The sequence below is a fragment of the Planococcus citri genome, chromosome 4 (assembly GCF_950023065.1).
Source record: "Planococcus citri chromosome 4, ihPlaCitr1.1, whole genome shotgun sequence".
NCBI classification, from domain to species: domain Eukaryota; kingdom Metazoa; phylum Arthropoda; class Insecta; order Hemiptera; family Pseudococcidae; genus Planococcus; species Planococcus citri.
In genome coordinates, this window is record NC_088680.1 from 31569443 (window position 1) to 31584633 (window position 15191).

The 15191-nt window shown below is 35.6% G+C and overlaps 1 protein-coding gene across 3 annotated transcripts in view; it reads left to right on the forward strand.

The window, feature by feature from the left end:
- LOC135845613 (probable G-protein coupled receptor CG31760) overlaps positions 1 to 15191 on the forward strand; it is a 425069-nt gene that overhangs the window by 176787 nt on the left and 233091 nt on the right. For all 3 annotated transcript variants that reach the window (XM_065364298.1, XM_065364296.1, XM_065364297.1), the window contains exon 4: positions 981 to 1104. In XM_065364298.1, coding sequence (XP_065220370.1) covers positions 981 to 1104 — 124 coding nt within the window. The remainder of the gene's footprint in view (positions 1 to 980; positions 1105 to 15191) is intronic.

The window sequence follows — 15191 nt, forward strand, 5'->3', positions numbered from 1 at the left end:
CGATAAAAATTGAAACAGGTTCCATGACCTCTAGAAAATTACAAGCATCATTGTAAAACATACAAGTATACAAGGAGAATGAACTCCAATGAACTCGATTAGAATATTTTTATATCGGAAAAACCGTATACCTACTTATGGTTCAGTGGCAACTGTATAAAGACTCGTTTATGATGGTAAAATTGAAAAACTTGAAATATAATAATAATTGAAAAGTTCATCTGTCGTTTTTCAATGAAACATGTTTTTAATCAGCAATTGAAATGTCTGTGATCACCATTTATAAAAACCACGCACATAGTGCCTTAGGTATAGGCAGATAAAATAATTAAAAACCATTTTTATTAAGAGCGAATTGAATTTTGAATAAATATGTACCTACCTATAGCATGAAATGAGAAACTGAAAAATTGAAGTGAAAGCCATTAAAATCACAACAAGTTCAGAAAATTTGAATTAGATTGCGTAAAACTTGGTAAGAACTGCTGATAGCAAAATTGGCTTAAAATATGAAACAAAATATGTTTGAAAATTACGAAAAAATTATCAAATATTTTTCAAACAAGAATAAAATATTTTTTGGGAGGAAAGGGAAAGGAAGGGAGGGGACGGGACGGGGTTTGAAATTTCAAAAATTTTTCGGAAAAAAAATAACGAATGTAAGTTCTCCCCCACCCCTTCTAATAAAAATAAATGAAGGGAATTTCTTTAAAAAATGAAACACCACACATAGAGAGTATTGAATTTTGAGCACCTCCACCTATACTCATGTAACACATTATTTAGGGGGTGGGGGTATTTAAATTTTTTTAAAGATTGCGGATTTCGCAATTTCACCCTTAAAAGGTTCTTTAAAATGAAATACCTACATAATTATGTAGATACTTATGCACTATTTATGCAGATATCAAAATCCTAGAACATTCATTGATTAATATGATAACTTTCTTATTATATCTACTCATCATCATTATTTTCAGAGGAACTAGTGGAATCGATATTGATTTAAGAAGAGTAGATATTGATCAATGTCCATTGCCTGAAGGAGAAAACAAATTGAATATTTTTGCCGCTTCAGATAAATGCAAGAAATCATCAACTTATGTAAGTTGAAATGAATAACATATTTTAATATTTCTATAATTCGATCATTGACAAAATAGTCCAGGAAAATTAGATGAAAAAAAAGGGTCATTGGGAAAAGTGAGGTAGAAAGCTGAATTTTGGTATACTGGTCCATTTTTTTGTGCTGAACACGAATCCGATGAGTCCCCGGTCGTCCCTGGTGTGCGTTCTCCCCCAGAGTGGATCTAAGCCCCCCAAAACCAGTTTTTTTTTGCAATATTCTCCCCCGCATTGCATTTTAGCGGGTAATGAGGTTAGATACAAGAATCTACGTCAAATTTCCGATCTAGTGATATATCAACTTTCCTTCTACCCCCAAGTGGGGTGGAACCACAACCATTCAAAAAAGGGGGTCCCCTGAAAAATACATAAAGGCTATAGGCGCCTAAGAGGGGTGAAATGGTCCCCGAAAGCGTTTAGCATGAAAGGTGGGTACCATAGAGAAACCTTCGCGCAAAAAATTTCAGATCCACACCCACTCCCCTTTTTGCGGAACCCCCCTTTTTTGAAATTTCAGTAACACTTTTCTCAGCCCCATTTCAGCCGATTTTGAAAATTTTTCTGGAAGTTATGTATATCCTTGATAGGTATCCCCACAAAAATTTCCAACCCCCTCCCCTAGGGTTTTTAAACTTTTTCAATGCTTTTCAACAATGGTAAAACTTGAGGGGCCCAAGTGCTCTGGAGAGGGCTAGATGAGTGTAACAAAAAATCTGACGTCATATTCGTGCTCAGCGGTATCGAATCTCATAAGAAAACGACACCCTGTTCATTAATATTTAGTTTTTTTCCCAAAAATTCCCATTTTACCCCAACCCTCCCTAAGACACATTTTTACACCATTTTGAGGGGTAAATATGAGAGGAGTGGGTTAAAATTTTTTGTGGGGATACCTATCAAGGATATACATAACTTCCAGAAAAATTTTCAAAATCGGTTGAAATGGGGCTGAGAAAAGTGTTACTGAAATTTCAAAAAAGGGGGGTTCCGCAAAAAGGGGAGTGGGTGTGGATCTGAAATTTTTTGCGCGAAGGTTTCTCTATGGTACCCACCTTTCATGCTAAACGCTTTCGGGGACCATTTCACCCCTCTTAGGAGCCTATAGCCTTTATGTATTTTTCAGGGGACCCCCTTTTTTGAATGGTTGTGGTTCCACCCCCTTGGGGGTAGAAGGAAAGTTGATATATCACTAGATCGGAAATTTGACGTAGATTCTTGTATCTAACCTCATTACCCGCTAAAATGCAATGCGGGGGAATTGCAAAAAAAACTGGTTTTGGGGGGCTTAGATCCACTCTGGGGGAGAACGCACACCAGGGACGACCGAGGACTCATCGGATTCGTGTTCAGCACAAAAAAATGGACCAGTATACCAAAATTCAGCTTTCTACCTCACTTTTCCCAATGGAATGCTATTTTTCCTGGACTAAAACTCTTAACTTGTAAGTATTCAAAACATCAATCGTGCCAGCTCATAAATATATATCCTTTGAAAGGTACCTATTTTATGTATGTACCCTGTAAATGCATCTCCGTTGTTCTCGTTGTGAAAATGACAAAAACGAAATCCTTTTATGTATATATGTCAGCCAGTAGTGCGTGGTCAGCAAGTTGGTAATTGTTGTGATCATTGCCATCCACTATCCAGTACAGCTTCAAATATTATAGTACCTTCTTAGGTAACTCTCAAAATGTGTCGAAATGGCATTTTGTTGGACTAAGTATTAAGAAATCTGCTATGATTGTCAGTATTATGCACCTACATATGTTAGGGTGGTTCAAAGAACAATGGAAAAAATTACATACATGTTTTAATTTTTTGAGCTTACCCCCTAAAAGTGTTCCATTTGGTCAGAAATCACTTCACAAAAAATTTAAGGTCAAAAAAATGATATTTAGAGGTCGCGCAGGAGAGTTGAATGTTGAGAAGATTGGAGCGCGTCGTGCAAAATTTTCCTACGGTTGCACGTCGGGGAATGCAGCGTTGTGTTCCCTCGTTAGATCGAAGCAGTACCTATCACAAATCGTTATCCCCTCTTCAATGATGATAAGTAAGTCTACTCCTTGGTGGGCTTTTAAAGATAATATTAATGAAGAATTGAACAGTCAATGACAATTTTTCAATTCCGAAGCTCATTGAAGGCGGAAATACAAAATATTTGAAAAGTAAAGAAAAAAAGTACCTATCAATTTGAGGTTACATTATTCTATTCTACTTTTGGAAACCAAAGTGAAAAAATGTACCTATTGGATAAAGTTCCTGTATGGAAAAATACTATGGTTGACTAAAGTCTAGTTATACTATGCATTTTTGTAGTCAACTATAGTAACTACAAAAATTTTCATAGTCAACCATACTAACTATGGTAATTACCTATAAAACAAGAATTTCGCGAACAATTTATAAAAATTATGGTGAAAATCATTTTTTTTTTAAATTCAAAGAGAAACATGTTTTTTATTTGAGGACATGAGTAATTTATGACACAATTTGTGAGAAAAAAATCGACATGCATTTTGTATCCAAATTCAGATCGTTTTTTTTGTACGTTTTTGAAGGACTTTGCACCATAAATCTGCAGGTGTAAAAAATTTTAAAAATGAAAATGAAAATATTAAAAAATTTTCATCAGGTAACAAGCCTGTATCCAGGATTTTCTCCGGGGGGGGGGGGGTGATGAATGTGTCGTAACTTGTGGGTATTAAGGTACTATATCTGTAGGGGGGAAGGTTATGTCGGGCCACCATTTTTTCCCTTTAAAATGACTTGACGTTGAAATTCATTTCCCGGAAATACGCGGAAAGTCCAACATTATGGGCATGTTTGAGTTCCCACATAGCATTGTGGAACTAGTTTCAATGCTCAGCCGTTTTGAAGGGAGAAAATTGCGGCCAGCACATCCCCTGTTATACATACAATACAATACATATGTAGTGCCTTAGGAAGTATACATCTAATAGTAGTAACTATGCCGTTTATGACACTGACTCGGAGGGAGCTTGTTGCGTGTGTACTTTATTCATAGTTTTTTTTTTTTTTTTTTTTTTTGTTCCTGGGGGTGATTATACCCCAAATCACCCCCCCCCCTGAATACGCCCTTGTCGGGTAAGTATTTTGGCAGAAAATAAATTACTTAATATTTTTTTTAAATTATCACACTACCAATAAAATTTTAGCTGAGGTTTTTTTTCAAGTGCCTAATGTACTCATAGTACATACCCAAATAAATCACTTGTCTAATTTATCTAAAACTACATATTCATCATATGGTATTCAAAATAATAGATTCCAGATCTAAAAATATAGAATACAAATATATACACAAATAAACCCTTTCTTCCTAAGTAGCGTCATGGCTGAGTGGGTTAGGCAGGCGGAGTAGATGTATGTACATCACATCACACCTCGGGAGTAATAAGGTTAGTGAGGATATGAGAAAATGACGCAATTTGTGGGAAAAAATTGACACACATTTCATGTATATCCAAATTCAGATTGTTTTTTGTGTGTTTTTAAGCATTTGCACCATAATTAACCTGTAGGTATAAAAAATTTGAAGATGAAAATAAAAACATTAAAAACTTTTCATCAGACAATTTGGCAAAAAAATACTCTTTTTTCTAATTCTCACACTTTGTTTTTTTTTGTTTTTTTTTTTTGTAAAACCTAAATAAATCACTTATCAATTCATCTAAAATTATTCATCATTGGTATTCAAAATAATGTTTATCAACATTCAAAAACACGTATACTTTGCAACATTACAAAAAAAAAAAAAAAAATCAAAAAGTTGAAAATTTTGTAAGTCCAAACCTAAAAATATAGAATATAAATGCACGAATAAACCCTCCCTTGATATGTATTGAGGTGGTCAAGTGGGTTACGTAGGTGGAAATAGTTGTGTGGGCGTCATGTAGGGCTAGAGACAGCGGTTTGAGTTCCACTAAAGCCGAAAATTTTTTGAATTTTTTTTTTCGTTTTTTGGAGATTTTATTAGTTTACAATGCTTGAAAATACATAATTATCACTGGACATTCTATTATCAGCCCGGGGAAAAAAGTTCAAACTTGGCCATACATGATCATGTATGACGACTTCATACATGCTCATACTAGAAAATTGTCCCCCACATGCTCATGTATGATCATGTAGGTATGTGAAATTGCATGTTTTGTGTTGTACATTTTATTCTAAAATCTTGCATAAAAACACCGATAATAGAATGTCCATTGATAAATTATGTATTTTCAAGCATCGTAAACTAATAAAATTTCCAAAAAACGAAAAAAAAATTCAAAAAATTTTCGGCCCCGGTGGGGCTTGAACCGCCGACCCTACGTGACGCACGCGCACCGACTTCCACCTATGTAACCCACTCGACCACCGCCCCTGCATACCAAGGGAGGGTTTATTCATGCATATATTCTATTCGGCAATATATTCTTAGGTTCGGACTTCTATAATTTTCAACTTTTTGATTTTTTTTTTTTTTTTTTTTAAATGAAAGTATACGCGTTTTTGACTGTTGATAAACATTATTTTGAATACCAATGGTGAATAATTTTAGATGAATTGCTACGTGATTTATTTAGGTTTTACTATGAATATAGGCATTTGAAAAAAAAACTTGTGAGGGAGCAATATGCCTTGCAATTCTAGGTGTTGCCACATATCATATATCTGTCCGCGTCTATGTGTATAATTACTCCCTACTTATAAGCCCTACTCGCGATGGGAGTGACTCGATCATCCGAGCTAGCATCAAGCCGCGGAGATTGAGTAGCTCTCATCACTATTAAGGAATCCGTAGGTGCCGAAACACCTTCCCTTCTTAGTCCTTTCATTGTGGTATAACTTGGCGCATATACCAAGTTATCGGTTGAGATTAGCTAACTTGCGGAAAGCTTCAACGATCGTTTTATGATATTCATGTGCTTTTTATGAAATTATTGAATAATTCCTTCATAAAAGGATTATTCTGTATTTATCATCGGTTTAATTAAAATAATACTACCTTCGGGCATATTCAATAAAGTTCGTCGCAAACGCGTCATCTTTATCATCATTGTGTCCTAAGTACCAATTACCAACTATTGTTAACTTATGTTGAATATGTATAGCATCGTTATTTATATCATAAGGTACAATTAATTAAATGCATCGTTAATTGTGTGTATATGTAAGGTGTGTGTTTTAATTACATCGAAATACACGGAGTCTAGTCATAGGTGTTGGTCTCGTCTTAATTTATTTATTTACCCCGAGCGCCAGGTGAAATATTTCAATAATGCAAAAATATTAATTTTTTAGGTTTCTGCTTTTGTTTAAAACAGCGGTGACATTTTTTCAATGTGTTTCACTCGTAAAATTATAGCACAAAAAATGGTATTTCTTGTCAATTCGTAAACAAATTGCGGGGGAGAGAAATTTTGTTCAAATGTTCGTCTACACATTGGTAAAATATCTCAAAAATGCAAAAATTTTCATTTTCTAGGTTTCATGATGGTACTTTTGCAATAAGTGTAAAACTTTGTAATTTTTTTTCTCGAAAATGAAAAAAAATTCCAGTCTAATTTTTTGATATGTTATTCTACGTGAAAAGGACTAAAACTGAGATTTTTTCAGAATTTTTACTGGAGGAAATCACGATTATGTTTAAATTATAGGTTTTTGATCGATTTTTTTAGGTTTTTGAAAGTGGCAATACTGGTTTTGACATCATTCTTCGTCAATTACCGTCTAAAAGTACATATTACAATTTGAAAAAAGTTCAAAATTCTATACGACGTACTACCTGGAGCAATTTGCAACTGAAATTTTCCATTTTCGGCCATTTTGGAGAACTTTGAAGCCCCACAGCTTCGCCAAAAAAAAATTGAAAAAATGTTTGGTTTGCGTCATTCGTCATCGTTTGATGACCTCTAAACATGATCTGATTTTGAAAAAAATCAAAGATCTCTCGTGCAAAAATCTGCCGATTTGGCATGGAATGACCCAGTTAGTATTGTTGACTATGAAAATTTTTTCTAGTTACTATGGTTGACTACAAACTGGGTGCGGATTTAAGGGGAGATTTAGGTGGTATACACCCCCCCCCCCCCAAATATTTTGAAAATTTGAGATTTGTCAGCAAAATTGACAATTTACCAACAAAATAAATTTTTTTTACAAACTTTTAAAAATGTCATTAGTGGAAAACTAACTTTTCATATCAAAAATTACTGCTGTTTTGCTTGTAGAAACCACAACCTTTCAAAAATGATTGCCCTCACTTCCCTTGGGCCACTTTTTAAGTAGAGATTTCACGAAAATCTATGATTGAATTTGAAAAATGTCGAGATTAGAAAGACTGAATTCCTTCAATAAAATTGATGTGAATTCAAAAATTGATAGAAAAATTCTAGAAATACTCGTACATACTACCCAAACCATTTAAACACAGTGCGAATTTTTCATTTTTTCTGAACAGAGCCACTAACTGTTCAAAAACATACCAAAATGGTCGTTTTTTGAACCAATTGTTTCAAATTACCTAACATTTCAATTTTTCATGTCCAAAATCTGGTTTTGCTCCTTCTTCCATCATAAATAAAAATATAACCCCATCCCCATTGATTTCAGTATATGTCACTGGTATTTAGCACGTTGAAATTGTGATTTTTGTCGGCAAAATGACATGATACACCCCCCCTTCCCCCAAATAGCATGACTTCGATCCGCCTCTGACTACAACTTACTATGTTGACTACAAAACATCTCATATATCCTATAAAAATGCATTTTGAGTTCAGACTATGATCATATATGGTCATACATGTTCATTTTTTAAAAAATGTCCCCGCATTTACACATGATCATGGTTACACTAAATCATACTTGATCATACATGATCATACTTGGTCATACATGTCATGTATGATCATGTGGGGGACAATTTTGTAATATGAGCATGTATGGAAACATCGATGTGTGTTTGATCAAAATTGATCATGTATGATGATGTATGCTCGAACATACATCATCATACATGATCAATTTCGATCATGTATGGCCAAGTTTGAACTTTTTTCCCGGGAGTGTTTTTTTTTAGAATAAAACCCGGGGAAAAAAGTTCAAACTTGGCCATACATGATCATGTATGACGACTTCATACATGATCATACTAAAAAATTGTCCCCCACATGCTCATGTACGGATCATTTGTATGAAATTGCATGTTTTATATCATACATTTTATTCTACAGGGTGGGGCGTATTGAACGGATTTATTGCAAAAATTAATAGCTCTGGTAAAAATTAATGAAATACTTCATACAACACATTAAAAGAAAGTTTATTTAAGGGAGAAAATATTAGTCTAATTTAATTTTCGAGCCGTGTGAGTGGAAAAGATTACGTTGCGAAGATATTGACCGTTGTTTTTTTCACATTATTCCAAGCGAAAAACGAAGTCATCGAACACTTTAGCCAGTGTTGCAGGCTGTATAGCGGCAATTTCTCGTCGAATGTTGTTTGACAAGTGTTGTAGGTCTCGTGGCTTGTCATTGTAAACGCGTGATTTCAGATATCCCCACAAAAAATAATCGCAGGCGGAGAGATCCGGTGAGTGGGTGGCCAGAGAATACTGGTCTGACCCGCACCATGAGAGACGATTCTGTCCTTGAAATGTTTTTTTAACAGTTCCATGGTAATTTTAGAGGTGTGGCATGTCGCTATGTCTTGCTGGAACCACACGCGGCTGCATTTTCGCCTTCGTTTTAATTCGGGCACAAGAAACTCGGAAATCATTGCCGTATACCGATCAGTGTTTACAGTTCCATTGAAAAAGTAAGGACCAATGATTCCAAATTTTGAAATTCCCACCCAAACAGTTGCAACCACGCAAAATAATTTTTTCGTAAAGCGAAAAATATATATTTTTATTTTAAATATAACGTTGAAACATATTGACAAAAAATACAATCGAAAAATATCGAAAAAATAACAAAAACCAAAATGGCTAATAAAAAGAAAAATTAAAGCAACATAATCGTTTGACGAGAATAATAAGAATGAGAAAATGACGGGACAAATTTTCTGAGAATGAAAAACGAAAAACCCGAAATTTGAACGCAGCCGAATATTATTTGAAAGAAAAAAAAATTGAACATAAAAATAAAAAAACGAGCGCGGCCAAATATTATTTAAACATTATCTCCAACGCCTAAACAAATAAGGAAAAAATAAACGATAAAAAATAAATAATTAGAAACGCAATTTTGGCCGTTGCATTTGCCCCCTGGTTAATTCAAATTTGTCAAAGCAATTTTTGAGAAAATTGAAATAACCATAACCAAAAAGAACAAAATTGCAAAATAACAATAAACAATCAAAAATTACTTAAATTAATAAATCGAGTTCTAAATTAAACAGAATGATAAATAAAAAAGAACAAAGAATATATAGGGCAATATTATAAGAAAGAGAAGACAAAAATTGGGATAAAATTGGACAAAATCGGGTGATATGTAGACATAATAAATGTAATGAAAAATAATAGAGACAAAAACAACATGGGAAAAATAAAAATAGGAGAAGAGAGAGACACCAACGTGAGACTCGCGTAGATGGAAAACAATGAGCCTGCACCATGGTCTGTCACCTTCTCTGAAATGTAAGGCTTGGACAAAAGTCCCTCACCTCATTTCAGAGAGTAGGAAAAGAAAAAACAAGACAAAGGAAAAAATATAAATGGGAAAAACAAAAACAGGAATATAAAGGAAAAGACTAATATGATGATTTGGACTCCACTATACTTCTATAGGCAGGGAACAAAGAAAATCTCTCATCTAAGCTTAAATGAGGACAACGACAGATTGTGTGTAAGAGTTCAAAAGCTGGAAAATTTTCTGTAAAAAAACGATCTTGGTTATGCGTAACGCAAACAGAACGAACATTGTTTTCATCAATAGAAACTTTTATTCCCCTAATTTTACGTAAATTTAATAATCGTGCATCTACATCCTTAACCATTTGGAAATGGGGACGCATTCGATGAGAGACTTTATTTGATTTTTTTACATGACGAAGAAAAATGGCTCGAATAGGGAAAAGTTTGGGAAAAGTTTAGCAGGATTATATTTAGTCACAGGAGGCAACCTGGATTTTTTCTTCCATTTTCTTTTTGAACGATGACGAGTTTTTTTCTGAGCTTTTTGGATTACTTCTTTGATTTGCGTATCCGACGACATACTCGTAGAAATGGTTGACGTTATTGGTACAGGTTGTATCTCGGAAGTGGAAGTTACAGGAATCAATTCACGATTATTTTGTATTTCCCACCGATCCATACGATTCGTCAGATTGGTAATTGCAGTAGTCAGAAATTCAAGTGTACCATTAGGCATATTAATATTTTCAAACGACGCGTGTTGCGGCTGTTGCGACTGCTGCGGCGGTAGCACAGGTACGTTAGAAACGGCAGACGAAGCTGAAGACGACATGGGTGACGCGATTTGCAGCTGCGGCTGCGACGACGGCGGTGGCAATGAACTCTGAACGGATAGACAGGATGACGACGAACACGACGACGAAATAGTCGGACCTGTGATTGCAGGCGATGACGAACTAGAGATAATAGGATTTATATTCATATTACCAGTATTCGATTCGGAAATAGAAGCTCGTAGTGGCGACGCAGAATTAGTAAAAACTGCAGACATGATCGGCGGCAATGAATTCTGAACAACATTGGGACGATTCGCCGACGAACGTAAATTATAAGGCGGCGGCGTCCTAGGAATACCACTTCCTGCTGGTATCATTATACTAAATTTCAAAAAAATATGACATTATTTCTTTTCATATGAAAATAGAAAAAACGAAAAATCGAACCGTATCATTTCCGTTTTATCCTGGACGGGCCCCCATTTATGTAACCACACAAAATGATTTTTTCGTAAAAACATGCGCGAAAAATATACGTTTATTTTAAATATAACGTTGAAACATATTGACAAAAAATACAATCGAAAAATATCGAAAAAATAACAAAAACCAAAATGGCTAATAAAAAGAAAAATTAAAGCAACATAATCGTTTGACGAGAATAATAAGAATGAGAAAATGACGCGACAAATTTTCTGAGAATGAAAAACGAAAAACCCGAAATTTGAACGCAGCCGAATATTATTTGAAAGAAAAAAAAATTGAACATAAAAATAAAAAAACGAGCGCGGCCAAATATTATTCAAACATTATCTCCAACGCCTAAACAAATAAGGAAAAAAAAACTATAAAAAATAAATAATTAGAAACGCAATTTTGGCCGTTGCACAGTAACCTTCGGCAAATGTAACGGTTTTTCTTGAATTACATGGGGATTGGTTGGACACCAATAACGACAATTTTGTTTGTTTACTGACCCATCAAGATGGAAATGAGCTTCATCTGAAATCATTAAGCGTGTCAGAAGTTTTTGCAACATTACCGTAGCGAATAATTTTCTATCCTGATGGTCAGTTGGCTGTAACTGCTGCGTGATTACGATTTTATAGGGGTGAAATGAAAGATCTTCATGCAATATTCTTCGCATACTTCGAGTCGAAAGGTTGAGAGAAGCGGCATGCCTTCTTGCTGAACGAGCTGGACTTTTCACCATCGCTTCGCGTACTCTTTCGATGTTTGCCGAGGTACGGACACTTTTTTTACGACCAGGACTCTTTGATTTCAGTAAAGTACCTTTAGTTTCAAGGCTTTTTACCCAGCGATACAAGGTATTTTGTGAAATCATCGCACCTCTATCGTAAAGTTAAAACCGGCAAAACATTTAGCTTATAAAACATCTTTATCGCGAACCACGATGCTCCACAGACCACTGCGCCATGATGCTCGACTCATACTGCTAAAAAAACTCCCCTTTCTAATCTTTATAACCATGTATTTGCCATAGCAATTGGTTGAGATTAGCGTGCGCTGCGATTTTTTAAAATAAATCCGTTCAATACGCCCCACCCTGTATAATCTAGAAAAGTGTCTATAATCTGGAAAAATGTCTGAAATTCATTTATCCACATTTGTCTTGCATTCTTAGCACATCTTATGTACTTATACCATTCAGCAAATCATCCCATATATTTTATACTGACAATATTTTTACTATAAAAATTCATACATTCTCGAATTTTAAGTATGATCATACATGTTCATGTTTAAAAAAATCCCCGCATTTACACATGATCATGGTTACACTAAATCATACTTGATCATACATGATCATATATGACATGTATGATCATGTGGGGGACAATTTTGTAACATGAGCATGTATGGAAACTTCGGTTTATGTATGATCATGTATGATCGAGTTCATCCACCATACATGATCATGTCGCACCTCGGGAGTAATAAGGTCACATCTCAAAAAAATTGATTTTGATGTTTTTGCATTTTTGGGGTTTGTATGACCCCTCTCAACCAAAAATTACACTTTGAGTTGAGTGCATTATCTAGATCTTGTAAAAAACGCAAATGGCCTAACTCAAAATCTCAACAACATTGCAAGTTGTTTGGAGTTATAAGGTCACATCTCAAAAAACTCCACCTTTTTTGAGCAAATTTCGTAGGTACAAAGTGTTAACAAATAGTTTTTATTGTTTTGAATGTTTGTCAGTTTGGAAATAGTCACAAGGAGTGCATTTTTTATTGGTTTGTACCAAATGGAAAATTTTTTTTAAATTGATCACTTTTCAGAAAAATGAATTTGCACATATCATGAAATTTTAGTTTTTTGAGAAAAACTCAAAAACTAAGCACTCTAGAAAAAAACTAACGACATCATGTCGATTGGAAATTTAATTCTCTACAACTTTGTTATCATGAAATTTTTTTGGATGCTTTCTTTCGCCTCCACATCAACTTTAATGAAAGGTTCTAACTCAAAATGTTTTCCAAACATTGAAATATTTCCTGTTTAAGATTTTATTTTTCAAAGTGCTCTTATGCTAAATGAAGGTAGGATACCAGATCTTTAAAATGAGGTGCTATTCATTCCTCACAATTAATTATAAGTTGATAAAAATAATGAATCAAGTTTTTTAAGAAAAGAAAATCACTCTCCTGTAAAATTTCACTTTTTTGAGATGTGACCTTATTACTCCCGAGGTGCGATGTATGGCCAAGTTTGAACTTTTTTCCCCGGGAATGTATGACACAAAACATGCAATTTCACATACATGATCATACATGAGCATGTGGCATGTGGGGGACATTTTTAGTATGATCATGTATGAAGTCGTCATACATGATCATGTACGGCCGAGTTTGAGCTTTTTTCCCCGGGAATACGTAACTAATTCAAAGATTAGTCTAGGAGGGCTGTTCTCGAATTCGTGCACGAAACGCTCTATCTCGGAAACTATTATACTTACGGCGATGATTTTTGCTCGAGGAGGTTCTCCGATGTCTTTATCTATCTTTTAGTGGGCTCCGTGTGGCCAGCCCCGACCATGTGGGGGTGGGGGTCGAAAATAGTGCCAATCGTTTGTGCTTCGTTTGTGCACGTTTGTGCACTAATTACTTTCGTTTGTGCTCACCCCCTTCATGGCGTATTTGAAGGGAGCCTTGGTCGGGGCTGGGGACACGCAGCCCCGACCATGAGGGGGAGGGGGTTGAAATTAGTGCCAATCGTTTGTGCTTCGTTTGTGCACGTTTGTGCATCAATTGGTTTCGTTTGTGCTCGCTCCCCTACAAAGTTGAAATGGTCGGGGCTGGGGACATGCTAATAGGGGGAGCCCTTAGGAAGGGCTTTAGAGGAATGAAAACCATACACATCGTTTGTGCTTTTGATGCTGAGGATTGTGCACTCATCAAATTGACCCATTGCGTTCGTTTTGTTATACTTGTAAATTAAAAGCGTAATTATTCTTGGTCGGGGCTGGGGACACGCAGCCCCGACCATGAGGGGGAGAGGGTCGAAAATAGTGCCAATCGTTTGTGCTTCGTTTGTGCACGTTTGTGCACCAATTGGTTTCGTTTGTGCTCACTCCCCTACAAAGTTGAAATGGAAGGGGGCTGGAGACACGGGGGTGAAATGGGAATTTTGAGAAAAATAACTATCAATGAGTAGGGTATCGTTTCCATATGATTCGATACCGCTGAGCACGAATATGACCTCAGATGTTCTGCTACACTTGCCTACCCCTCTCCAGAGCCCCTAAGCCCTCCTCAATTTTCACAATTTTCGAAATAAAGTTATTTTGATGACATTGGTGTCGTTTTCATATGATTCGATACCGCTGAGCACGAATATGACCTCAGATGTTCTGCTACACTTGCCTACCCCAAATACATGCTTAGGTATTATTCCAGGAGATCAGTACAGAAGTAAATTTTTGATCACTTTGCAAATGGTACAAAAATTGAAAAAAAAAACAATCTTCCAGAGAAAAAAATTCGTGGAACTCTCCTCAAAGAGAACTTATTTTTAATACCCTATCCTGATTTTTTTTGCATCGGTCCCCACCCACCCAACCTGTTTTGGGATAAAATGACCCGATTGTATTTTCAGGTTTTCTGTCCACCTGGGCAATTGCCATCAAAATCCAAGAACAGTTTTTTGATTCTACTCATTTACTGAGTGGCTAGAAACTTCCAAATATGTAGCTTCTTTTTGAGTTAATTAGTGGTTTGAAAATTTTGTATTCTGAAACCAACATCATCAAAATAACTATTTTAAAAATCGTGAAAATAGAGGGAGGCTGAGGGGCTCTGGAGAGGACTAGGTGATTGTATCAGAAAATCTGAAGTCATATTCGTGATCGGCGGTATCGAATCATATTAAAACGACACCAATGTCATCAAAATAACTTTATTTCGAAAATTGTGAAAATTGAGGAGGGCTTAGGGGCTCTGGAGAGGGGTAGGCAAGTGTAGCAGAACATCTGAGGTCATATTCGTGCTCAGCGGTATCGAATCATATGGAAACGATACCCTACTCATTGATAGTTATTTTTCTCAAAATTCCCATTTCACCCCCGTGTCTCCAGCCCCCTTCCATTTCAACTTTGTAGGGGAGTGAGCACAAACG